This window comes from Rana temporaria, chromosome 3, assembly GCF_905171775.1.
Source record: "Rana temporaria chromosome 3, aRanTem1.1, whole genome shotgun sequence".
Classification (NCBI taxonomy): domain Eukaryota; kingdom Metazoa; phylum Chordata; class Amphibia; order Anura; family Ranidae; genus Rana; species Rana temporaria.
Window position 1 is genome coordinate 470238353 of NC_053491.1, and position 27309 is coordinate 470265661.

Here is a 27309-nt window from a genome sequence, read left to right on the forward strand (position 1 = left end):
TCAGCTCCTATAGGTATAACAGTCTTATAACCACCATCATACAGTGGGTATTACTTATGTGAACAGACCAAGCCCAGATTTGAGCCTTTACAGCAAGTATTGTGAAAAGTTCAGCATCATAAAAATGCCTCAAATTACTTATCATGCAAGTGTTATATTAGCGGATTGGTTTGTAGCCTTGTCGACTAACATCGGACGGTTTGTAGGAACACCTCAGCACCTCAGCAATTTTCCATAGCAGGGCCAATCATAGGATAATTCCACACTGTATAATACAGACCCTGGGCATCATATCCAGTTGGTAACCAACCTTCGACTACTATTATTAGATTATCATTGCAGTCAGGTAGCCAGTGAACTAAGAATTACCTCAGTTTAGAGAAAAAATAAATATAATAAAAACTCCAAATAGTATGATACAGTGGATTATGTATGTTTCAGGATGTTTCAGGATGTCACGGTGACCTGTGCATAAAATCCATCCATATTTTATCAGATCCTTACAGTAATTCCACAGTATAATGGTCACAAGTCACTACACTCTGAGTTTAAATCACTGAGGCGGATTATGAGAGAAAAGTGGGTAATTTCAGTATTTTTTGCCACAGAAAAGTGTCTATAATATTTACAAATTAGTAAGAAATATGCAGGCCACTAGATGGCGGCGTTACTTCCTTATATATACCTCAATCTCTGTGAACTTAATGTGGTAATATCGGTCTCTTTTCTATTAAAGCATAAAAATGTCTCATCCACAGTAAAGGTGAAGCAACACAGAGCCTTAATTAGATAGGATCGATCGTGAGGTAAAACAGTGTGTAAAGCAAGATGGCTGCCGGGCCTCCGTGTGCAGGCCGAGACCGCAGGCCTCGAGTAGCTGAGGGGGAAGGAGATATGCCTCCTGTCGCTTCCTACGGCTAGCTGAGGGGCAGAGAATCTAATCCTAGGTAAGGATGTTCCTAGGTGAGCAAGTATTTTGTCTTATGGAGCCCGCGGAACGCGGAGGGATTACAGGCCTCAGGGAGAAGAAATCCGGCAGTGACCACTGGAGGGGTCGAATCCAACGCTATCGATGACTGTCTTAGTTCCCTGAGCCTATGGCTGTATCTGACTCCCAGCACAAAGTAATGTATCCTGGGTGGACGGAGGGGTGTACACCGCTAACACGGCACCGCGATCCTTACTTGAGTCCGGGGATGTCCGTGCAGCCGTAGGCCTCAAAATGGCAATGACGCCACAGAGTGTAGAGGAGGCCTCGGGTCGCATCCACGGGTAAGTATACCATCAACCGCCTCAATAATGGTATCCTTTTGTGTAGGTATACCTCCCGATACGGTATGGGGCGAATTTAGAACCAAAACGGCAATATCTGTAGCCGATGGTTCCAGATTAGATTCTGCCTCACGGAGCTCATCTAAAAAGCGTCGCCTCTAAACTTCTATGCAATGTGTGTGATTTCTGCTCTACAATATCTGTGTGCTGATGAGTAAACATATTGTTTTTGTGTTATTTATAGGGGAAAGAAGACGCCAGCATTTCGAGGAGGCAGAGAGGGCCAGACACGCCCGGAATCTGCCATCTGGCCATGTGGAGGAGGAGGAAGGAAGAGAGGAGGATGTGGAGGAGGAGGAGGAAGGAAGAGAGGAGGATGTGGAGGAGGAGGTGGAAGGAAGAGAGGAGGATGTGGAGGAGGAGGTGGAAGGAAGAGAGGAAGATGTGGAGGAGGAGGTGGAAGGAAGAGAGGAGGAAGGAAGAGAGGAGGATGGAGTCATTTTAAATTTGGTAGTTGTGGAGGATGAAGATGAATTTGAAGAAGATGATTTTGGTGAATTTGAAGATGGTGGATTGATGGAAGAAGAAGGAGGAGTCGTGGAGGATGAGGGGGAAGTGGTTCAAGAAGGAGGAGTTATTGAAGATGGAGAAGTGAAGGAGGAGGAAATTCGCACCATCAGGTCAGTGTCACCCCAGCTTTATAGGGCAAAACAGATGTAGATAGGGTTGCCACCTCATCCCTTTAATCCCGAACACATATGGATTACACATGTTATGTGGCTAATGTAATGCAGATATGGCACCAGGTGAGTTAAATTACCACCTTTTAATCAGCCACAGAACCTGTGTAATTAATATGTGTTCTGGTTTAAAGTGATGAGGTGGCAACCCTAGATGTAGATAGGCCGGTAAAATTGTTATTTTTTTATTTTTTGGATTCATTTTGTAGGGGATGAAGATGCTGTTCCGCATTTTTCTCGCGCAAGTGCGGGAATAATTATCCAGCAAGTGATGGAGTGCAGCAGTGAAATGGAGAATATGCGGCAACGGATGGTTCTCATGGAACAGAATGTGAGAAATGTAATTGTGGAGTGCTGCACCGAGCTGGACACTATGCGGCAAAGAATGCTGATTATAGAACAAAACTATAAAAACATCATTGACATGATGGGCCGTGTCAAAGACTGAACCCCCCCCCCGCCCATCCCCCAACCTGTTTTAATTTTTGACTCAGCAACACGCCAAAATTTGAAGATGCACACACAGGGGCAGATTCATATACAATGGTGCAGATTTGCACCGGCGTGGTGCATCATTTTTAGACTACACCGGTCCAGCGCGGAGAGGCAGTTAGGTGATTCAAGAAACTTTTTTTGTCTACGATGCCCCAGCGGGGCGGATTTTAGACGGCGTAAGGCGGGGTAAGGCCAACTGGGAGTCACCCTTTGCTAATGAAGTGCCGACCGTGGCGCAGGGGTCACGCCGGGGCGCATCTTAGACCGCACATGCTCAGTGACATCCAGGGGTAAATGCCCCAATCTGCACATGCTCAGAACTGCGCCCCGGCGTGATCCCTGAGCTACGCCGACCCACTACCAAAGCCCAGTCCATGAATCAGCCCAGACTTCCGCCCTGCAGGTGCAAATGTACTGAAGCTTTTTTTTTTCTAAGCTAGGTCGTTTGCATTGTGGTGGGGCAGTTATGGCTGATGAGGAATCCTCAGGTGGGCAGATGACCAATTTCAGCCCAGAGGAGAGGGCTGTAATTATTGAGGGCCTCTCCCAACATGGGGACCGCCTCTATGTGTTGTCCAGCAAGTGTTGTTGCTCAGTTCGTTTGTAACGCTGCTGCTTTAGCTGCTCTCCAGCTGACCTCTGCAAGTTTGGTGCAAAGTTACCCCTGCTTTTATGAGGTGTAACTTTGCACCGGAAATTTCAGCTCCGCTCACCGGGAGTAGCCTGCGCCGGACAAGCTTAAGTTGATGAATCGGCCCAAAAACCTCATTTGCATATTTAAAACAAAAAAACCATGGCCACGCCAGATCGGACCAGCGTAAATCTGCACCAACGCCGCGCCGGCGTGGAAAGGTTACACCGAGGCGATGAAGTCTATTTGGAGGCGTAATCTGGTTCTCTGGGTAAGGCGCAGCGATCCGCCGGCGCAAATCTGCACTTACGCCGTGCATCTACCAAAAAAACGGTGTAAGTGCTTTATGAATCTGGCCCACAGTGTGTCAACATGTGCTATCTGCCATCACATAATATCGAATATCTGTGCTTTGTGGGTACAACCCCCTCCTCGATTCTCAATTAGTTTTCGAGGAAGGGTTTGCTCCCACAAAACACAGACATTGATCACCCATGATGGCAGATAGCACATGTCGCCCTTTGTCTGTGTTTCTATGTTGTAGAACTGACATTTGGCGAATTGCACTGAATGTGTGCATCTTCAAATTTTGGCGTGTTCAGGTGTGAAATCACACCATGACTGTTATTGTGAATGTAAAAGTGACACATTTGTCTTTTAAATTTTTTTTACATGTTATATTTTTTCAAGCAAAAAAATGGCTTACAATCAACAAGCCTGAAAAATCCAAAAAAAATAAAATAAAAAATTTTGTAAAAAAAAATAATAAAAAAAAAAAATTGGGTAACAAATCTATCCAAAAAATGTTACCAATCTTTTTTTTTTTAAATAAAAAACAAAAAAAAAATTTTTTTTAAAATAATTATTCAAAATTTAAAAAAAAATTTACGCAAAAAATATTAAAAAAATAAAAAATAAAAAATTTGGCTCACAAATATATTCAAAAAATGTTAGCAATATTTTTGATAATAATTCCAAAAAAAAATGTATTAAAAAATAAAGAGATAAAAAATCTCAAACATATTTTGGGAAAAAAAAAAAATTAAGACAAAATAAACATTTGGTTAAGTTTACAGTTGGGAAATAGAATATTTGTGTGAAAAATGGTACAATTACAATTAGACTACATTGTTTGTGAACACCAAAAAATTGAAAAAACATTGTTTGGACAAAAAAAAAAAAATATGAAAAAACACACAAAACCAAAAATTAAAAGCCTTGCAAACTAAAAATGTTGGCATGTTTGTTACTAAAAATCTTTTGAAAAATCAAGGAAAATGAAAAAGCTGAAAATAAAAAAAGCTTTACCAAAATCCAAAAAATGAGTGGCTTTATTCTTTTATATGCTGAATACCCAGTTTGTAGATGAGTGAATAATGTGCAATTGTGTTTATTTACTAAAACCTGAACCCTACATTTGGCACTAGAAGTGCACTATTTTTGGTGAGAACCAGGAAGACAGATAAAAAGAGAAAAAGCAGTAATGACAAACAACTGTATAAAGTCCAATGGTCTAATTATTTATTAGTTCTGAGAATATTTATTTCTTTTGGGGGCCGAATTAGAAAGAAATATGATCTGGCATAGCAATGGCCCCCCGACCCATGAAGTACTCAACATATTTGTCGCGTACCTCACGAGCTGATTGGGTGGCAAAGCCAGCGCGACCAGTGTCCAGCCCAGAGAGAGGATCTGAGAGTAGTCTTGCCTCAGAAACGCTGTCGGGTAGGTACGTCTGGGAGTGCCTGCGTAAAAAGTTGTGCAAAATGCAGCAGGCAAATACAATGGTGTTCAATTTATATTCCGCCAGATGTATCGCTGTCAGGAAAAGGCGGAACCGGTTGGTGAGTATCCCAAAGGCATTCTCGACTACCCTCCGAGCCCTGGCCAACCGATAATTAAACACCCTCCTCTCTGAGGTGAGGGTCCTCTGGGGAAAAGGCCGCATTAGGTGAGGTCCAAGCCCGAAAGCTTCGTCCGCTAGGAACACAAACGGAAGTCCTTCCACATAATCTTCATCTGGTGGCAATGCCAGACCACCAGTTTGTAGACGATCGTAGAATTCAGTCCGTGAGAACACTCCCCCATCTGACAGCCGGCCATTCTTCCCCACGTCCACATATAGAAACTCATACTGTGCCGACACCACCGCCATCAACACAATACTATGATAACCCTTGTAGTTAAAATAGTAGGACCCCGAGTGGGGTGGGGGCACTATGCGGACGTGTTTCCCATCTATTGCTCCACCTCAGTTTGGGAAATCCCACCGCTGGGCAAATTGGGAAGCCACAGACTGCCATTCCTGTGGTGTGGAGGGTAGCTGTGGGGACAAACAAATAAAGAGATTAAGTACTTTGGCACATAAACATTGCAAACAAAATACAAAAACCATCATTGTGCAACATCAACAACAGGATTCACATTTCCTACAAGCATTGTGAAGTGAGTATATTTTTTCTAAAATATAGGCCCACTTAATTATCAGACTCCACATCCCTCTGATGATAGAGCAATAAACAATTTTCGGGGGGGAGGAGGGGGGGCAGAGCTACAATGGATTAGCCAAAAAATCACCCAAAAATTGGCTAGGTGGGTTTGGGCCTAGGAAAGCATGCTGGACAGGTTTATGGTGGGTAAGGACAAAATATGCAGGTAGGCCCAAAACAAACATGTATAAAGGATAACAACATGCATGGGGAGAAAAGGGAACACCCAACACACAGCAGATTACAATCTCATGGTTATTAGGGAATAAAAAAAAATAGACTTTCTCACACATTTTTATAAAAAAACATTGTGATGTTAACATGAGGAAACTTACCTTAAGATACTCCTCCTGCAGAACTCTGATGATGGCAGTACACGTCTCCGGTATGATGACCCCAAGCGACTGGGGAGAGATGCCTGTCGAGAACTTGAGGTCCTGCAGGCTCCTCCCAGTCGCCAGGTACCGCAACGTGGCAATAAACCTCTGCTCGGCCGTGATGGCTTGGCGCATCACAGTGTCCTGCCTCGTGATATAGGGGGACAGAAGTTCCAGCAGACGGTTGAATACGGGGTCCGTCATGCGGAGAAAATTCCTAAAGTCATTAGGATTATTCTCCTGGAGTTCCCTAAGCAGAGGCATATGAGAAAACTGGTCACGCTGGCGCAACCAATTCTTGGCCCAGAAACGCCTCCTCCCACTGTTCCTGGCCAAACAACTGGTTCGCTGGACATGGCCATAAGCAATCCCATAACCAGCACCAATTCGCGAGAATCGACGCTGCTGCTCCATCATGGCTTCAAACCGGCCGGCTGGTCAGTCAAGAACACACTCCAACAGAAAGCACCCCCAAATCCAGCACAACCTGCTAAGAACGCACGACAAACAGATACGAGCGCACAGTACGCAGAAACGTGCTGAAAGCCTGTGCCCGAATGCCAACTGCGAACCCGCAAGCAAACACACTGAACCAGAGAATACCTACTGTCAAAACGCGGAGACTGAAAAGCACGAATCGGCTCTAACCAAACCTTCACTAGCACGCGGTAACACGTAACTAGCAAAAGCGGAACAGAGGGCGGCGCCGTTGACTTTGGTCTTTCCCTTTATAGTGACGTCTTACGTGGTTTACGTTGCATACGTTCTGGTTCGCGGGGATTTTTATGCGCTAGTGTGTACGTTCCAGCGGACCAACAGATAAATCCGCCGATCCGCTGAAACCGATCCGCGGATACATTTCAGTGGATGGATTATATCGTGTGTATGGGGCCTAAGTGTCTTACATCGTCGTATCTTTGGCTGCATATTTACGCTGGCCGCTAGGTGGCGCTTCCGTATAGTTACGCGATGAATATGCTAATTAGGTATTTACGCCGATTCAGAAACGTACGTCCGTCCGACGCATTTTTTTACGTTGTTTACGTTAGGCTTTTTCCAGCGTAAAGTTACCCCTGCTATATGAGGCGTAGCTAATGTTAAGTATGGACGTCGTTCCCTTGCCGAGTTTTGAAAATTTTACGTCGTTTGCGTAAGTCGTTCGCGAATAGGGCTTTGCGTAAGTTACGTTCACGTCTAAACCAATGAGGCTTTGCGGCGTAATTTCGAGCATGCGCACTGGGATTTTTTCACGAACGGCGCAAAATACGTCAAAGGCCCCATACACACGATAGAATCCATCCGCAGATAAATCCCAGCAAATGGGTTTCTGCGGATAGATCCTATGGTGTGTACATGCCAGCGGATCTGTTTCCGCGGAGAAATCTCCTCTGGGATGGATTCCAGCAGATCGGATATTTGCTGACATGCACAACAAATCCATCTGCTGGAATCCATTCCAACGGATGGATCCGCTCGTCTGTACAGACTTACCGGATCCATCCGTCCAAAGGGATTCCCCGCACGCGTCGTAATGATTTGACGCATGCGTGGAATTCCTTATATGACAGCGTCGCGCCCGTCGCCGCGTCATAATAGCGGCGACGGCGCGACACGTCATCGCCAGAGGATTTCAGCGCGGATTTCAATGCGATGGTGTGTACACGCCATCGCATAGAAATCTTCTGAAATCCTCGAGAGGATTTATCCGCGGATACGGTCCGCTGGACCGTATCTGCGGATAAATCCTCTCGTGTGTATGGGGCCAAATGCGTGGGGTCAAAGTGAATTTAAATAAAACAAGCCCACATCAAACACATTTGATTTAGGCGGGCTTACGCCGGATGACATATGTTACGCCGCCGTAACATAGGGCGCAAGTCCTTTCTGAATACAGAACTTGCGCCCTAATTTACGGCGGCGTAACGTATCGCCAGCAGATAGATAGACAAATCTATCTGAATCCGGCCCACTGTGTTCAGTGTTCCACCTTTGACGGACGGCGTGATAGACGAGAGGACGAGAGGGCGTCCGCGATAGGCGGAACACCGCACACAGTGTCTGAGTGCAAAAGTGGGAAAGTGGGAAACTGAGTGTTCCGCCTATCAAGGAACAGGACATGGAGGAGCGTGACTTTTTAACACTGCCTGGCCGCCGTCTGAATCTGCATGTCATGAACCCAGGTATACGGTATAGTGATTCTGCAATGGGCACAGTGAGGTCTGGCTGCAATGGGCACAGTGAGGTCTGGCTGCAATGGGCACAGTGAGGTCTGGCTGCAATGGGCACAGTGAGGTCAGGCTGCAATGGGCACAGTGAGGTCTGGCTGCAATAGGCACAGAGAGGTCTGGCTGCAATGGGCACAGAGAGGTCTGGCTGCAATGGGCACAGAGAGGTCTGGCTGCAATGGGCACAGTGAGGCGTGCAAATGGGCATTGTTGACCCTCTGTTCCACTAACAGTAGCTGCTACATTCTCACCCTAGGCTTATACCTGAGTCAATAAGTTTTCCCAGTTTTTTGCGGTAAAAGTAGTTGCCTCGGCTTACACTCGGGTCGGCTTATACTCAAGTATATACGGTAATTATTTTATAGCAGGTTCTGGACATAGTGGTGGAATAGTTTGGCATATGTTGAATGGAATTTGTGGACCAATAAGCCTACAGTTGATTTTTTTTGTTAGTCCTAAGTTTAGCACGAGGCCAAGAAACAATTTAAAAACTTGAATTGTCAGGGGTTTCTATTCAAATGGATGGACATAAACGGAACTGGGATATTGGGTGACATACTGCTGGGCATAAAGGTTGCATTGGTCCACAAATGAATTTAAAAAAGCTTCTATGAAAAAACAAAACAAAAAACAATGGGAGTAAAATGTTGGGTTTAAAAGTGCCTCTGGGACAACAGTATGAGCTCTAATCCTTGGTGGCCCAAGTGTGACGTGGTGGATGAACTGCACTGCTAGTGCTAGCCATGTTACAGGTAGGTATTGAGCTGCTGGTGGTTGCTTGCTGTACACGTGGTCAGACTTTCTGGCAACAAATGTTCGATGGACGCTTGTTTTCGGAAATTCCGACCGTGTGTAGGCTCCATCAGACATTTGCTGTCGGAACTTCCGACAACAAATGTTTGATGCCTCGTATACAAGACACACGACCAGTTTTCCCGGTGTTACTAGTAATAGCGGCGATCAGCGATTTTTATCTGTACTGCGACATTATGGGGGACACTTCAGACACTTTTGACACATTTTTGGGACCATTGGCATTTTTATAGTGATCAGTGCTATAAAAATGCATTGATTACTATAAAAATGCCACTGGCAGGGAAGGGGTTAACACTAGGGGGCGAGGAAGGGGTTAAGTATGTTCCCTGGGTGTGTTCTAACTGAAGGGGGAGTGGGACTGACTTGGGGAAATTACTGATCACTGTTCATACATTGTATGAACAGACAATCAGGCATTTCCCCCCCTGACAGGACCGGGAGCTGTGTGTTTACACACACAACTCCCGGTTCTCGCTCTGTAACGAGCGATCGCGGGTGCATCGGCACCAGGGGCGAGCAGGCGGCACGCACGCCCCTAGTGGCTGCAATGCAAAATCACGTTGTATTACGTGATTTTGCACAGCCAAGCTGACCTGCCGCCGTAAAACTACGGTGGGCGGTCGGCAAGCGGTTAATGACCAAGCCATTCTTTGCAGTACGGCACTGCGTCGCTTTACCTGACAGTTGCGAGGTCGTGCGACGTTGTACTCAAACAAAATTTATGTCCCTTTTTTTCCCCCCACAAATAGAGCTTTCTTTTGGCGGTATTTGATCACCACTGCTTTTTTTGTTTTAATAAAATAAAACATATCCAATAAACAATTGTAAAAAATCAAATTTCTTCCTTGGTTTAGGTCAATATGTAGTACAGCTGCACAATTAATCGCGGAGAATCATAATCGCGATTCTCCGACCCCCACAATTTTAATCCCGGATTTGAAGGATTTTTTAGTAGGGTTCAAATCAGCTTACATTGCCCGCATCGATCAATGGTGTCCCTGGGATGCTGGCATTGGTATTGTGGCACAAGGTTGCCTGGGTCGGAGCGGAGGGGAGGCTGTCGGCTGCGATGGGAACCAGTGTGAAACGCAACTAACAAACTCTGAGATACCGAAAACCGATGTCAGCAAAGAACGTGATGCTGTGGATGGGCAGTATAGCGTTTCTTCCCACAGGTCCAGGAGACAGCGGGCCTTTCCTTGATTCTACAAGCCTGTACATGTCACAGGCAAGTTTAACCACTTAAGGACCGCCACACGACGATATAAGTCGGCAGAATGGCACGGCTGGGCACAGGGACGTATATATACGTCCCCTTTAAGAGCCCAGCCGTGGGTCGCAATTGCTCGGCCGGTGGCACGCTAACGACCAGGTCCGAAGCTCCGTAACCGCGCCCGCGGACCGGATCGCCGCGGGCGTCCCGTGATCGGGTCACAGGAGCTGATGAACGGGGAGAGGTGAGTGTAAACAAACCTTCTCCGTTCTTCTCTGTGGCAATGTCAGTAATTGTCTGTTCCCTGATATAGGGAAAGACGATCACTGACATCACAAATCCAGCCCCGCCCCCCTGCAGATAGAAACACACATGAGGTCACAATTAACCTACAGCGCCCCCTAGTGGTTAACCCCTTCACTTCCATTGTCATTTTCACAGTAATCAGTAAGGGTGCTGAATTTAATCGCTGCATCGATGCATTGCGATTTCGGGGGTCCCCGATGCGGCATCGATGCATGCGACCCCAATAATCGTTGTCCGTGACGTCATCCGACATGCCCCGCCCCTCCCGGAAGATCGCTTCGGGCGTGTCTTTTAAAATACCCGTTTTGTAATGCCGTATTTATCAGGGTATTGCGCTCTCTGGCGTATAGCGTGCACCCCTAAAGTGGACCCGCATTCCTGTAAAAAAAAGATTTTAGTACTTACAGTTTTGGTGTCTTGCGCGGCGTCCATCGGCGGCCTCTTTGGGTCCGGCGTCCGTCTGTGGCTTCAGGGGTGTCCTCCTCGTCGGGTCCGGCGTCCTTGCGGCATCGATGCATGCGACCCCAATAATCGTTGTCCGTGACGTCATCCGACATGCCCCGCCCCTCCCGGAAGATCGCTTCGGGCGTGTCTTTTAAAATACCCGTTTTGTAATGCCGTATTTATCAGGGTATTGCGCTCTCTGGCGTATAGCGTGCACCCCTAAAGTGGACCCGCATTCCTGTAAAAAAAAGATTTTAGTACTTACAGTTTTGGTGTCTTGCGCGGCGTCCATCGGCGGCCTCTTTGGGTCCGGCGTCCGTCTGTGGCTTCAGGGGTGTCCTCCTCGTCGGGTCCGGCGTCCTTCTGCGGTGTCCTCCCCGCTCGATCCCCACTTCCCGCACTGAGTTTGAACTACTGCGCCGGCATATACCGAGCGCAGTACACTCATGTATAGTCAGGCAGGCTCGGCTCCTCTCGCGGTCACGTCCTGTGCTTCCTGTACGTCCAGGACGTGACTGCGAGAGAAGCCGAGTCTGCCCGACTATACACGAGTGTACTGCGCTCGGTATATGCTGGCGCAGTAATTCAAACTCGGCGCGGGAAAGCTGGTATCAGCGTATATCACGCCCCCACGATTTTGCCCTGAATTTCATGGCAAAAAAGTGCGCGGTATACGCCGATAAATACGGTAAATGCACCGTTATTATCCATTGAGTGAGTGAGTAACTTGTATAGCGCAGCAAATGCAAACTTAATCGCCTCAAGGCGCTTGGAATCCAGCGTCGTACTGGTCTTTCAGAAGAGGTGGGTCTTTAGTTTTTTCCTAAATGACCGATGGTTTTCCTCTAAGCGGATGGTGATGGGTAGAGCATTCCAGAGCCGTGGTCCTTGGACCGAAAATCTTCGTTCTCCCTTCGATTTGTAGCGGGATTTAGGAATTTAAGTGGCCAACGCTGTATGTGCTTTTTAAAATATATGCAGATTAATACCTCATGTCTCCGTGTGTGTATAACTGTATATGCTGATCATGTGTCTTGTCGAGCTGGTTTCCTCCATCGATATGGTTCCTGCCTCGACTGCGCAGGCGCAGTAGGAGGACATGGAAATCTCTGAGCCTCAACAGCTGATTGTCAGCTTAGACGAGCTTGCTCCCGCTGCCTGAAGCCTGCTTATACACGGCGCTCTATAGTACACGCCGCTCTACACAGCAAGGGGCGGATGTGATATTGAGCAGTGCTTTTTGATTGGTTATCCACGCTGCTCTATACAGCAAGGGGCGGATGTGAGACGTCTATTTTATTAAGAAAAAACATCCCCCAAAAAAGGACTGCTCAGTATCACATCCGCCCCTTGCTGTAAAGAGTGGCGTGGATAACCAATCAAAAAAGCACTGGTCAATACCACATCCGCCCCTTGCTGGCCCTTGCTGTGTAGAGCGGCGTGTATAGATGAACAGCTGTTCCCGCACAGAGTTTTGCATCAGCTCGGATTGCGCCTGCGCACTCTGGAGGGAACCATATCGATAGGAGGAACCAGCTCGGCAGAACACCGGCCTGCCTTTCTCCTCTCACATCCCTCGTCTCAAGTCTCTCCTGATGTTAGCCTCTCTTGTGATCTGATACTTTAGCTACAGACGGTGGGCGGGGCTGAGAACGGACGTCAGGAGAGATGTGTGACTTGAGAGGAGAGAATATGAATATTGAGTGTTCATGTATTGTTTTTCTCTAAACAAAATGATGTGATATCAAGTTGCTTTGGATCTCTATATCTGTATTTCCCTTCCTTTTCCCCTTCACCTGCATTTTCTATTGATCTAATCGTTCCTATAATTTAACCTAGTAATGTGACATATAACAGATATACCTACTATGGAGGCTATCTACTTAATATCTGTCATAATCAAGGGGAAATTTTCAAATAAATTTGGAATCTTTGTTGTCCAATAACAATATTATTACGTTTATAGTTTTTCTATTTTGTTTATTTAACAATCTTTACACACTGTGCGGTATTGTCCATGGGGTGTTGCTCGCTGTTTTGGGTCTCTTGGGCCGTTGTGGGGATCCCCTGTTGCTTTTTGGCTCGTCCTCGGCTGCCTTTTGCTCACTGTGTGGCTGCTGCTGACATCGGCCCGGATTCACATACATTGACGCATATTTTTGCCAGCGTAGCGTATCTAATATACGCTACGCCGACGCAGCGCACAGAGGCAAGCACTGGATTTACAAAGTACTTGCTCCCACTTGCTCTTAAAGATACGCTGGGTTTCCTTGGCGTAAGCCGGCGTAGGTGGACGTGGGCGTGAGCCATGCTAATGAGGCGTGACCCCATGCAAATGATGGGCCAAGCGTCATACAAGTACTTAAAACGAACGGCGCATGCGCCATCCCATGGACGTATCCCTGTGCGCATGCTCAGAATCACGTCGGAACTACTCCGGAAGATACAACGGATCACTGCCTACGACGTGAACATAACCTACGCCCGGCCCTATTCACGTACTACGTAAACGACGTAAAATATGACGGCTGTGTTCCCTGGTCCATAGTTACATAGTTAGTCAGGTTGAAAAAGACACAAGTCCATCCAGTTCAACCACAAAAAAATAAATAAATAAACAAACAAAATAAAAAACACAATACAATCCCATACACCCAACTCCATACCCACAGTTGATCCAGAGGAAGACAAAAAACCCCAGCAGAGCATGATGCAATTTGCTACAAGCAGGGGAAAAAAAATCCTTCCTGATCCCCCGAGATGCAATCGGATTTACCCTGGATCAACTTTACCTATAAATGTTAGTACTCAGTTATATTCTGTACATTTAGGAAAGAATCCAGGCCTTTCTTAAAGCAATCTACTGAGCTGGCCAGAACCACGTCTGGAGGGAGTCTATACCACATTTTCACAGCTCTTACTGTGAAGAAACCTTTCCGTATTTGGAGATGAAATCTCTTTTCCTCTAGACGTAGAGAGTGCCCCCTTGTCCTCAGTGTTGACCGTAAAGTGAATAACTCAACACCAAGTTCACTATATGGACCCCTTATATATTTGTACATGTTGATCATATCTTCCCTTATTCTCTTCTTCTCAAGAGTGAATAAATTCAGTTCCTCTAATCTTTCCTCATAGCTGAGATCTTCCATGCCTCTTATCAGTTTGGTTGCCCTTCTCTGCACTTTCTCCAGTTCTCCGATATCCTTTTTGAGAACTGGGGCCCAAAACTGAACTGCACATTCCAGATGAGATCTTACTAATGATTTGTACAGGGGGCAAAATTATATCTCTGTCTCTGGAGTCCATACCTCTCTTAATACAAGAAAGGACTTTGCTCGCTTTGGAAACCGCAGCTTGGCATTGCATGCCATTATTGAGCTTATGATCTACCAAGACCCCCAGATCCTTCTCCACTACAGATCCCCCCAGTTTTACTCCCCCTAGCATGTATGATGCATATTCTTAGCCCCCAAGTGCAAAACTTTACATTTATCAACATTAAACCTCATCTGCCACATTGTCGCCCAATCAGACAGAGCATTGAGGTCGGCTTGTAAATTGGCGACATCCTGTAAGGACGTTATTCCACTGTATAGCTTGGTGTCATCTGCAAAGACAGAAATGTTACTTTTGATCTCAGACCCAATATCATTTATAAATATATTGAAAAGTAAGGGTCCCAGCACTGAACCTTGGGGTACACCACTGATAACCTTGGACCATTCAGAGTAAGAATCATTAACCATGACTCTCTGAATTCTGTCTTTCAGCCAGTTTTCTATCCATTTACAAACTGATATATCCAATCCTGTAGACCTTACCTTACACATGAGCCGTGTGTGCGGAACTGTATCGAACGCTTTTGCAAAATCCAAGTATATCACGTCCACAGCCATTCCTCTGTCCAGGGTTTTACTTACCTCTTCATAAAAGGAAATCAGGTTTGTCTGACAACTCCTGTCTTTCATGAATCCATGCTGTCTGCTGCTTAAATCTTTTTTTTCCAGCAAGAACTCATCCATGTGGTCTTTTATTAAACGTTCCAGTATCTTCCCAACTATAGAAGTTAGACTAACAGGTCTATAGTTACTTGGTAAAGACTTTGTTCCCTTTTTAAATATGGGCACCACGTTGGCTCTACGCCAATCCAGTGGTACTATTTCTGTCATTAATGAGTCCCTAAATATTAGATACAGTGGCTTTGAAATGACAGAGCTCAATTATTTTAGGATCCGTGGGTGGATGCCATCAGGTCCAGGTGCTTTATCCACCTTTATTCTGTCTAAATATTTCTGGACCATATCACTTTTGAGCCATTGTGGATTTGGTGCTGTGTCACTCCCACCCCCATTTTGGACATGATCTCCCCCATGCTCCTTTGTATACACAGAGCTGAAGAAAGCATTTAATAAATTTGCCTTCTCTTTGTCCCCAGTCACCCACTCTAGATTATTGTGTAAGGGGCCTACATGCTCAGACTTCACCTTTTTACTATTAATATATTTAAAGAATTTTTTGGGGTTTGTCCTACTATCTTTTGCAATCTGTCGTTCATTTTGAATTTTTGCATCCTTGATTTCCTTTTTACACATCCTGTTATATTCTCTGTAACATTTAAACGACACTAGTGTTCCTTCATTTTTATATTTTTTAAAAGCTATTTTCTTATTGTTTATAGCTTCTTTAACTTTGACCGTGAGCCACATAGGTTTTATTTTTAGCCTTTTAAACTTATTGCCCATGGGAATATACTTTTAGTGAGTTCATAAACGGTCTTATTGAAGAATTCTAATTTCTGTTCTGTGTTCATCAATGCCAATATTCCCTCCCAGTCCAAGTCCTGGAGAGCAGCCCTCATCCTTGGAAAATTTGCTCTCTTGAAATTGAGTGTTTTAATATTTCCTGTATGTATTTCTTGCTTATAATTAACATTAAATGAAATCATGTTATGATGATCACTGCTACCCAGGTGTTCCTTTATCTGAACATTAGTAATAAGCTTTGCATGGTTTGAGATTATCAGGTCCAACAGAGCATCATTCCTAGTTGGGGCCTCAATAAACTGCACCATAAAATTGTCCTGCAATAGGTTTTTACATTTTTGTCCTTTAACTGTCCCAGCAATGCCATTATTCCAGTCAATTTCTGGGTAGTTAAAATCCCCCATTATTATCACCGTCCCAGCCCTTGCAGCCCTTTCCATTTAATATTTAAATTACTGGCGTGTAGCCGCTGCAGCTTCCAGGGGAGCTCTGGATTGTACTCCACGCCGGGCATCTACTACAGGTCAGTCTTTTTATAGCAGTCTCTGCATCCTTTCATCTATTTACACTTTAGGTCAGTGACTTATGTATATCCTTCTTTTTCTTTGTCTACAGTGGCTATTTTACTGTTGGACTGGTGACTATTTGCCCACTGTCTATCTATGTATTGCCTGTAACAATTTAACTGGGCTACCTTCTATTATCCCTAACTAACTAACATGTCGCTTTTCTAGCCTGGTCGTTATACCTGGGGCTTTATCAAGCATTAATAGGTAAGTTATAACACCACCTTTCCTACCAATCCCCTAGCTTACTATACCACTAAGGACTCTGTTTTAACTCAATTTAAACTATTCCTACATTACAGGATCCTGTTGTTAAATATTCTATACTTTAGCAGGTGTATAACCTTCTTCAGTATTTATGAAGGACTGGCTATTTGTACACCTTCGACGTGTTCTATATACATCTATCTCTGTATAGTATTCCCTGGTATCTACTGCTCTTGCGACTTGAATACTAAGCATATTTTTAGTGAGTATACTATCTATGTTTTGTTACTATAAATACCCTAACACACAGGCCTATATTACATTATTTGGCTATTCTCTACCAGTTAAGACATTATATCTACACTAATTTCTATATTAACTTTGTATTATGTAAAAAATCAGTACAATTTACTCACGTCCCCATAGTGTTCATATGGGCGCCTTTGTAGCCATAAGTGCCCTATTATTGGTCCATTGTGTCCCCTTGCGTTGAGCATTCACCCCGTGTGCGTCTGACCTGCATATCTCTGTATACAATTAATTATATCTCCTGTATGAATATGTATACAGGAGATAGGATAATTGATAGGATAATCAATTAATTATATCAATTTCCTCTTTCTCTATATAGCATACTTAATGAAGGCTTTTGAAGAAGCGTAATGATACGCGAAACATGTCAACTCAGTGTTCGCTTCAACTTACACACATCAAGTATAGTGGTCAATTAACCCCTTCAACGGTACATGTATATACGAACAACCTGATGTTTTGTTCGCTGCTGAATGGCTGTATCCAGGGCCGCTGATAGAAATCATGGGGCCCCGTACATCCTACCTGGCGGGGCCCCCTTTGCAGCCCCACCCTCAACTCCGCCCCTGGCCCCTCCCCCATACCCGCCTTGAAACAAAGTGCAGGAACAGACTGGATGAAGTACATATATTTGATCCAGCTTGCCCGTGCCACCCTGCTGCAGTAAATGTACAGAGGGTGGGCAGCAAGCAGTTAAAAGGAAGAGGTTGGGTCTGATCTGAGCCTCCCATCACAATTATAGAGCGATGGATCTAAATGGACCTGTGTCCATTTACACCTGCCTACCTCTAATCCGATCCGCTAAACAAAACAGAAAGCGATCTGTTCCCCTCCGTCTAGCGGATCGGATTGGAGGGCAAGTCGGGTGTAAGCGGACAGCTGGTTTGTTTACACCAGTTTGTTTAGAGTAGAGTGGGCTGTGTCCGTGTCTGCTCTGCATAAGCTGAGTGGACACGGACCTGTCATCAGCCCACTCCATTCAGCCGGGATCAATGGACACTGGACAGATTCCCCGCTGAACAAGCAGATTCTACCCAGTCTTAAAGCCTTCATTGCAAACAGCAACACAGGGATCTTAAAATCATCAGCATTATAACACATGACATACATGACATGGCTGTTGGGTGCTAACCTTGTTAACTTATGACCAATAAGCTACAAAATCTGCACCCAACAGCCATGTCATGTAACACACAGTGAGAGAGAACCTGCTGTCTGCTGCCTATGTGTTATACATATAGATATGTATGGTGGCATTAAAGAGGAGCTCCAGTCATATTTTTTTTTTAAAGTTAAAATTATATACATAACATATTCCCTTAAGCATACTAACAGCTCCCCAATCGATCAGCAAATTATAGTAATCACTCGCCTTTATGCTGCATGTCATTTTCTGGCCGTTTCCATTGCATGTGTGGGCATCAGCTGTCCAGTTCCTGTTTCTTCCCTGTTTACGGTGGAGAGGTGCATGCTGGGTAACTAGCATGCACCTACCGAATGACTACATACACAGAATGTACAAATATTGTTATATTCACCCACCCCCAGCAGTAGCCACGAATTCCAGCTTCCTCCTCTGCCTCTGGACTCTGTCAGCTGCCTGACTCCGCCCACCTCACACTCTCTATCTCTTACGGGCCAACTACAGAGAGGGGAGCTGAACAGGTCACTCCGCATCGGCGGGAAGCAAACAAGCGACCGCATCTGCAGGCTGACAGGTAACATGTAAGGAGCGGAGCGGGCGCTGGCTGCAGTGCGCATGCGCCCGAAACTAAGAAAAAAGTTCCTCCACTCCAACATCAGGGGCCCGGAAAATCATAGCAATTATACACCCCCCTAAGCTAGTAGAATCGGCTTAGCGGGGGTGTAATTCAGCCATTTTTTTTTTCATTTTTTTTTTTATTCTGCGCTGTCTGAGACTGCGAGGCTGCCCGGGCCCCCGGAGGATGTCGGGCCCGGTACATCAGGGCTGGCTGTACTGGCCTATCAGCGGCCCTGGCTGTATCTATGTTTTGCTCCACTATCTTTTTGTTTCCTGTTTGTTGTTAGAATGCTGTTCAAGTATTTTGCTATATCAAGTTCACTGTGAACTATTTTTTATGCTAATTGTATTAAATAAACTTTTTATACTTTTTTGATAAATCCTTGGTTCATTACTGTGCCCATTAAGTCCATGAATAGCCCCTTGCATTCTCTTCTTTCTAATGTAGGACAGATGTCGCAGAGCAAAGTAGGATGAACGTCGTACTGCTGTCGTGTAGTATAGAGTGAACCCAGCCTCTTACTAGTCACTGGAAATTCAACATGGCACCTCATGACAAAGAACTCTGAGATCTATATAAAAATATTTTTCTCTCCATAAATATGGCCTAGGCTAGGCTATAAGAAGATTGCTAAGACCTATGTACTGTGACATACTGAAGCAAAGCATGACCCCTCCCTTCGGGGCAGGACAGGGCAGGGCAGTATTCCAACATGATAACGACCCCAAACACACCTCCAAGATGACCACTGCCTTGCTAAAGAAGCTGAGGGTAAAGGTGATGGACTGGCCAAGCATGTCTCCAGACCTAAACCCTATTGAGCATCTGTGGGACATCCTCTAAGGGAAGGTGGAGGAGCACAAGGTCTCTAACATCCACCAGCTCCATGATGTCATCATGGAGGAGGGGAAGAGGACTCCAATGCCAACCTGTGAAGCTCTGGTGATCTCCATGCCTAAGAGGGTTAGGGCAGTTCTCGAAAATAGAGGCGGTTCTAGGCTTTGTAAAGCCTTAGGCAAAACTTGGCATGGGGCCCCACTCTCGCCCATGATGGGTAAAATAATTCAAGGACAAGAGCCTCTTCCCCACAACCCTGGACGGTGGTTGTGGGGGTCTGCGGGCAGGGGGCTTATCAGAATCTGGAAGCCCCCCAGATCCTGCTCTTTAAAAACTAAGGCGCAGGGGCCACCTGGTGAGTTCACCTAGTGAACCTGCCCCCTTGTGACATCAGAGGGCATGCTGGGTTATTGACGTCACAAGGGGCGGTGTCACGGATATTGACTGGTTGTTAGGGATGCTGGCGGCCCCACTCCTGCGTCTGGGCTCTTAACGCTGCCTGAGCACAGCAGTGTTAAGGTCTCCTGTCCCTCAAAACTGGGGTAATGCATTGGGTAAGTTAGGTGGTTGTGAGGCCCCTGTAAGTGCGAGGCCTTAGGCGACCGCCTAATTTTCATAATTAAAGAGCCGCCTCAGGTCAAATGTGAAGGTCATCCCTATCTGACACCTTACAAAGGATAACACTTCCAAATCAGGACACAGACAGACAGCTATAAAAATGTGAGAAAGGGTTTTTTGTTTTTTTTACTTTATTATCAAATTTTCTGTACATTTTTTGGGTGATATTTAAGCACTGTGTAATGAAAATAAAGAGTAAGTATAAGGCATTTATGCTGATTTTGTTAGACATTTATTAGCATCATCCACAGAGACAAGCGTCCAACATTTGTAGACTCTGGGGATAGACATGAATTATGACAATTCCCCGGTACGTTCCCCAGGTCACATCTACCAGTATAAATAAGAGTAACATCTGAGGAATCAAACAATTTGCTGCCAAACCTTACAGATTAATAGAGCTACAATTTCTAAAATATTTTCACTCATGCCCATCTTATAACACATCTTACTGTAAATAAAATATTAGTATTGCTACTAAATAATTGGTTTATCTTTTTGCTCTTCTAGAATTTCAATCCTCACTCATCGAAGGAATTCTGACAATATATGTATGAAAATATTAATACACATTGTATGTTTTAAAGACATGCAAGCCATCAGCATTAGAGATGCAATAATACAAGGGAAACTCTGTGTTTGTCTCCAGGACCCACAAAGAAGCTGTCCTGGCAAAGAAGTGCCAATAGAGAACTCCTATCTCAATCCTAAGGTGCTGTAGGAATGTGAGTCCGCAATTGTTTTAAAGAGGAGAGTTTTAAATGTCAATATATAGGCTCGGTGTGATTCAATGTATCTTTTTATGGAATATTTTCATTTCAAGTATGAACACAATGAAAATATGGCATCTTTTTTATTTTCTGGTTTAGAAAGGATCAAATTATCCTCCTGTGGTGGGAATATTCACTCAGGGGCGCCATGCGACATCCCCGCTCCCTGCCTGGTTCGGCGGCTCTCCATGGCAGGGCTCCTGAGCCTTCTATGGCTGACTGGCTGACTATGTATGACGGCACACTGGGCGCGCCAGTGCCACACACCACGGCTGTCTGCCGCATCCCCGCTCTCTGCTTGGCGGCTCTCCTCCCCTCTTCGGCTCCTAAGCCTCCCTGGCTGCACTATGACGAGCACATTGGGTGTGCCAGTGCCGCACACCACGGCTGAGGTAGGTCAGTGATTGTGTATGCCTACCAGGTCAGTCACAGTGTATGTATGTAGGTCATGTCAGTGTTAGTTGGTCAGGTCAGTGTTAGTGTATGATGGTCAGGTCAATGTTAGTGTAAGTTGGTCAGGACAGGTCAGTGTATGTAGGACAGGACAGGTCAGTGTATGTAGGACAGGTCAGGTCAGTGTATGTAGGACAGGTCAGGTCGGTGTATGTAGGTCAAGTCAGTATGTAGGACAGGTTAGTGTATGTAGGAAAAGGACAGGTCAGGTCAGTGTATATAGGACAGGTCAGGTCAGTGTATGTAGGTCAGGTCGGTGTATGCAGGACAGGTCAGGTCAGTGTATGTAGGACAGGTCAGTGTATGTAGGACAGGACAGGTCAGTGTATGTAGGACAGGTCAGGTCAGTGTATGTAGGACAGGTCAGTGTATGTAGGACAGGTCAGTGTATGTAGGACAAGTCAGTGTATGTAGGACAGGTCAGTGTATGTAGGACAGGTCAGTGTATGTAGGACAGGTCAGTGTATGTAGGACAGGTCAGGTCAGTGTATGTAGGACAGGTCAGGTCAGTGTATGTAGGACAGGTCAGGTCAGTGTATGTAGGTCAGGTCAGTGTATGTAGGACAGGTCAGTGTATGTAGGACAGGTCAGTGTATGTAGGACAGGTCAGTGTATGTAGGACAGGTCAGGTCAGTGTATGTAGGACAGGTCAGTGTATGTAGGACAGGTCAGGTCAGTGTATGTAGGACAGGTCAGTGTATGTAGGACAGGTCAGTTTATGTAGGACAGGTCAGTGTATGTAGGACAGGACAGGTCAGTGTATGTAGGACAGGTCAGGTCAGTGTATGTAGGACAGGACAGGTCAGTGTATGTAGGACAGGTCAGGTCAGTGTATGTAGGACAGGTCAGGTCAGTGTATGTAGGACAGGTCAGGTCAGTGTATGTAGGACAGGTCAGTGTATGTAGGACAGGTCAGTGTATGCAGGTCAGGTCAGTGTATGTAGGACAGGTCAGGTCAGTGTATGTAGGACAGGTCAGGTCAGTGTATGTAGGACAGGTCAGGTCAGTGTATGTAGGACAGGTCAGGTCAGTGTATGTAGGTCAGGTCAGTGTATGTAGGACAGGTCAGGTCAATGTATGTAGGACAGGTCAGGTCAGTGTATGTAGAACAGGTCAGGTCAGTGTATGTAGGACAGGTCAGTGTTAGTGTATGTAGGTCAGGTCAGAGGTGTATGTAGGTCATGTGTCAGAAACAACCCTGAAAGACATGCTAGTGTGTCTAAGAGCTTCCTTACATGCTGAGCTCATGGAGTGTGTAACTGACATACATACACACACTGACTTACATGTCTGTGTGTGTCTGTGTGTACTGGCACACACACACACACACACACACACGTGCGCATAGGTCAGGGTATGTGTGTCAGGTAAGTCGCACCACGGCCCCCCCCCCCCCCGGTGTCGGCTTCGGGCTGAAGCCCCTGGTCTTTTTGCCACCTAGCAACGCCCCTGTTCACCATGTACTTCATTTACATGAAGTTTGGTGGCTATTCAACCTACGAATAAGGGTACCTCTGGGAATGAACCATCGCTACGATGTGGATCTGTTTATGAGATAAGTCTAATATCGATGGGCATTTATTTTTATGCTCATTGCTATACAATTATGTGTACGATTTTATATATATATTTAGATTTTATATTCTATATTTCATGATTTATCACAATTTTTCATTAAACATTTTTCATTACGTTTTTTAACATAATTTTTTCCTATATACATTTGAAACTCCAAAAATTTGAATATCGTGCTAAAGTTCAGTTATTTCACTAATGTTTACTGGGCACATATACCCCCTTCCTGCCCAGGCGAAATTTCAGCTTTCAGCACTGTGAGGCCCCGTACACACGTCCGAGAAACTCGACGGGCAAAACACATCGTTTTGCCTGTCGAGTTCCTTGTGAAGCCGCCAAGGATCTCGGCGAGCCAAGTTTCCTCATTGACTAACGAGGAAATAGAGAACGTGTTGCCAACATTGGGCTACCCTTGGAAACCATTAAAGTGGTTGTATACCCCACTTTTTTACTTTTACCTACAGGTAAGCCTATAATAAGGCTTACCTGTAGGTATAAAGAATATCTCCTAAACCTGTACGGTTTAGGAGATATTCCCCCCGCAATGTGCCGCTGATTGCAGCGGCGCATGCGCAGCAGGGATCCTCAGCTAAAGGACCGGCAGCCGCCAGACCTTGCCGAATTGAAGTCTCCCGCGATCATGCGCGGGAGTGACATCATCGCCGCTCCAGCCAATCACAGAATCACATTTCCTATACACAATTCTGTACAGTTTTTATAACCAAGCTAACAAAATGAGCTGCACTTGAGTTCACATTCTTAGCAAATAAACAAACAATGGGCTTCAACACAATTTATACAGCGGACAAAGCATTCACTCTTCATCCTCATCCTCGTCCACCTCATCTTCATCATCATCGTCATCTTCTGGTTCAACCTTCTTCTTTGAGCTTGCTGGCCTGCCAGGAATCTTCTTGCCAACATCACTGCTGCCCTTTGCCCAATATACTACAACATCCTTCTCATATTTCTCCTTGAGTTTTGCTGCTTTCTGTTCAAATGGCTGCTTGTCTTTTGGGCATCAGTTCAGACCACAGCTCTCCTAGTTTCTTAGCGGTATCACCAGAGGACAGACCAGGAGTGTCGGTCTTTATCTGGGGCCGATTTTCAGAACAAAACAGGAAGAAGGCATGATGGTGGTCCTTTTGGGGCATTTGGGTCCTTCTTTCTCTTTCCTGCCTTCTCCCCCTTTGGTGGGATGTAGGTTTTCATTTCCCTTTCATAACGGACCTTGTCACCTTTGGCCAAGTCTTCAAACTTTCCCTTCTCCTTGGCAGACATGGTCATCCACCTCTCGGAGCACTTCTTGGAGAACTCGGCGAAGTTGACGGAGGAGTCCAGGTGTTTCTTCTTGTGCTCCTCCCAGCATGTCTGCACAAAGTAGGCGTAGGAGGACATCTTGCCCCTGGGCTTGTTAGGATCTCCTTTCCCCCAAAAAAAAAAAAGGTTGTACTACACTAGGTAGTGACATGGCGGACTTTCAAAGGCAATCACAGGGACATTTTGGTTATATAAAAAATATAGATTTAATTACAAAAATACAGGAATAAAAATAAATTTCAATAAAATATGTTGAGAAAAGTACATAAATACATATTCTAAGCAATATTTTCGTCTCGCCTACACGTTTAGCCTTACGGCTTCTTCAGGACGAGTTTTGAGATTTTATGACGGGCAAATGTGAGTGCTTATATGTTATTCCCCTTCCCCTTTTTTTCTTGATCTCCTTTCCCCATTGCTGATACCTGAGATGCATGACTGATAAGAGGTGACCGATCTGCCTGTGTGTCCCGTACTAGAATGGTTCAACTAGCACATAATACTGCTTCTTGTTTTCCACCTCAACCTAGCATTTAATTCCTGTTTTAACATGTCTGCAAAGAAAATGATAAAAAGGAAATATACATATACTTTTTCATCATCATGAATTCCTTCTACATTACCATGTCATAAATTCAATTGTATCTTACAGGAGAAAAACACATGCCCCTGTGATGACGTCTTTGTGAGATGAAACGATCATCGGGAAGTTGACGCGCTGACGTCTTCGCCCATAGGACGGGTGTTCGCTTGCCGGCCGGCTCTGTTTTTAACTGTGATTTTATTCAGATGCCTTTGTAAGTATATCTGACTCCTTTTACAATAAACTCTGTGCATACAATATTATGCTATGTGAGTATTTCTACCCTTGGTACTGTACGAGACATCTGTCATGATTGAGGTGATCGTTTCTACTCGCTCGGATTACTTCCATCTACCTTCCAACCGAGGAGATCGAGGTGACCGGTCTGCATCTGTTCGGATTACCAGTGTCCATCTCCCTGTCGTACGACCAATACTAGCCAAGAGTGTGGTTGATTTCCAGGCATAGCCTGTGTTCTAGTAATCAGGGTTGTATATCTGGTGTAGGTGCACGTTTGATATTGGTGTCATCACTGACTCATTTTTGTCTGATACCCATAAGGACTTTTTGCTGCCATTTCCATTGTCGGCAACTGGAATCTTTATGTCATATGTTTTATATTCCCACTTATGCACTTAGTGTGGTATCCATATCGTTACATATTTTTCATTTAAGATACTTTCCACAGTTTATTTTTTCACATGTTGGTTTATAGCGCAGGTTTGGTATTTCCTTTTACATATATCCGGTAGTTAATTTTCTATGTCCAAAAAATGTGTGAGGTCAATCAGACTCAGGTCACACAGATTCGTTTACTTGGGTTCCATGGCCTGGCCAAATATAAATCTCTGTTATTTATTGTGTTTCTTGTAACCTACCTTATCATACTCGGTGGAAACCTTCTAATTATCATTTTAGTAACAACTGTTGATCATCTTAAACTCCCGATGTTCTTCTTTCTAAAGCACTTGGCCACAGCAGATGTCCTGCTGACCACCAGTGTTGTCCCCATGATGCTGGATATTATATTCATTGAGGAAGGAAGACTATCATTTGTTGGATGCATTACTCAGTTGTATGCCTTTGGCATTTTTGGATTTGTGCAATGTTTTCTGATCGCTGTTATGTCCTATGATCGATACTTGGCTGTTTGCAAACCCTTGCATTATGCTTTGCTTATGAACCCTTGTGTTTGTCTCCAGTTGGTTCTTGGCTCCTGGTTCTTAGTTACCCTGGTAACATCATATGAAATAATGGTGCTGGTTCGATTTAACTTCTGTGGAATTAATTATATTGATAATTTTTTCTGTGATTTTGGACCAGTCGTGGAGCTGTCCACCTCAGACACATCCAGTTTGATGCTACAAGACTTTATACTTTCAGTATTTGTGATATTTTGCCCGTTCTCTTTCATATTAATAACCTACATGTACATTTTCTTCATCATCCTTAAGATATCTTCTGCTTATGGTCGCAGAAAAGCCTTCTCCACATGTAGCTCCCACCTGGCTACTGTCTGTGTCTATTATGGAACTTTGATCACCGAATTCATGGTACCAGGAGATGAAAGCACAGCGAGCATGAACAAATATAGGTCTTTGCTGTACACTGTGGTGACACCACTGATGAATCCCATTATCTACAGCCTCAGGAACCAGGAGATCAAGAAAGCCTTGCTCATATTTGCCATCAAACTCAAAAACACACAGCTTTAAATATTAAAGAACAAACTGGTTGCTTCAATTTTCTTCATGTTTTATTTTTTAATGTTTATAGTGAATTCAGACATGAGCAAACATCAAGAATTTGTTCTTAGTTGAAAAGTTGCAAGTGTGAAAATTGAAACAATCAGCGTTTAATTTTGTGCCTTTTTAATCCAATGATTTTATTTAAGTTGTAATAAAGGAGCAACTCAAAAAAACAAAAATGATATGTACACGTAATGAAAACACGACTCCAAATCCAACTTGAATATATAATGAACGATGGCATGCCTCCACCCATATTTTGAAAGCAGCTCCAATTAAATAAACACACTGGGCTGGATTCACAGACAACTTACGTCGACGTATCTATTGATACGCGGCGTAAGTTCTGTGATGCGCCGTCGTATCTATGCGCCCTATTCAGGGAACAAGATACGCCTGAATTTTGCCAAGATACAACCGGCGTAAGTCTCCTACGCCGTCGTATCTTGCATATTTACGCTGGCCGCTAGGGGCGCTTCCGTAGATTTACGCGTCGATTATGCAATTGACCTAGATACGCAGATTCACAAACGTACTTGCGCCCGTCTGATTTAGCTACACCGTTTACGTAAGGCTTACGTCCGGCGTAAAGTTACCCCTGCTATATGAGGCGTAGGTAATGCAAAGTATGGACGTCGGAACAAGTGTATATTTTTACGTCGTTTACGTAAGTCGTACGTGAATGGGGCTGGGCGTAGGTTACGTTCACGTTGTTGCCATTGAGCCGTCGTACCTTAGGGCGTAAATTCAATTTGATTCTGAGCATGCGCGCGCATGCGCCGTTCA

At 44.8% G+C, this 27309-nt stretch overlaps 1 protein-coding gene and 1 pseudogene across 1 annotated transcript; one reads left to right on the forward strand and one right to left on the reverse strand.

Moving 5' to 3' along the window:
- Positions 1 to 23549: 23549 nt before the first annotated feature.
- LOC120930973 lies at positions 23550 to 24650 on the reverse strand (annotated as a pseudogene).
- An 831-nt stretch (positions 24651 to 25481) lies between these two features.
- LOC120930974 (olfactory receptor 10A7-like) lies at positions 25482 to 26522 on the forward strand. The gene has a single exon (XM_040342106.1). The coding sequence runs from the start codon at positions 25549 to 25551 to the stop codon at positions 26488 to 26490; it is 942 nt and encodes a 313-aa protein (XP_040198040.1). The 5' UTR covers positions 25482 to 25548; the 3' UTR covers positions 26491 to 26522.
- Positions 26523 to 27309: the final 787 nt, after the last annotated feature.

Excerpts from the sequence above, each read along its gene's own strand:
- LOC120930974 (XM_040342106.1), top strand. The coding sequence starts at position 25,549 with ATGTGTGAGGTCAATCAGACTCAGGTCACACAGATTCGTTTACTTGGG.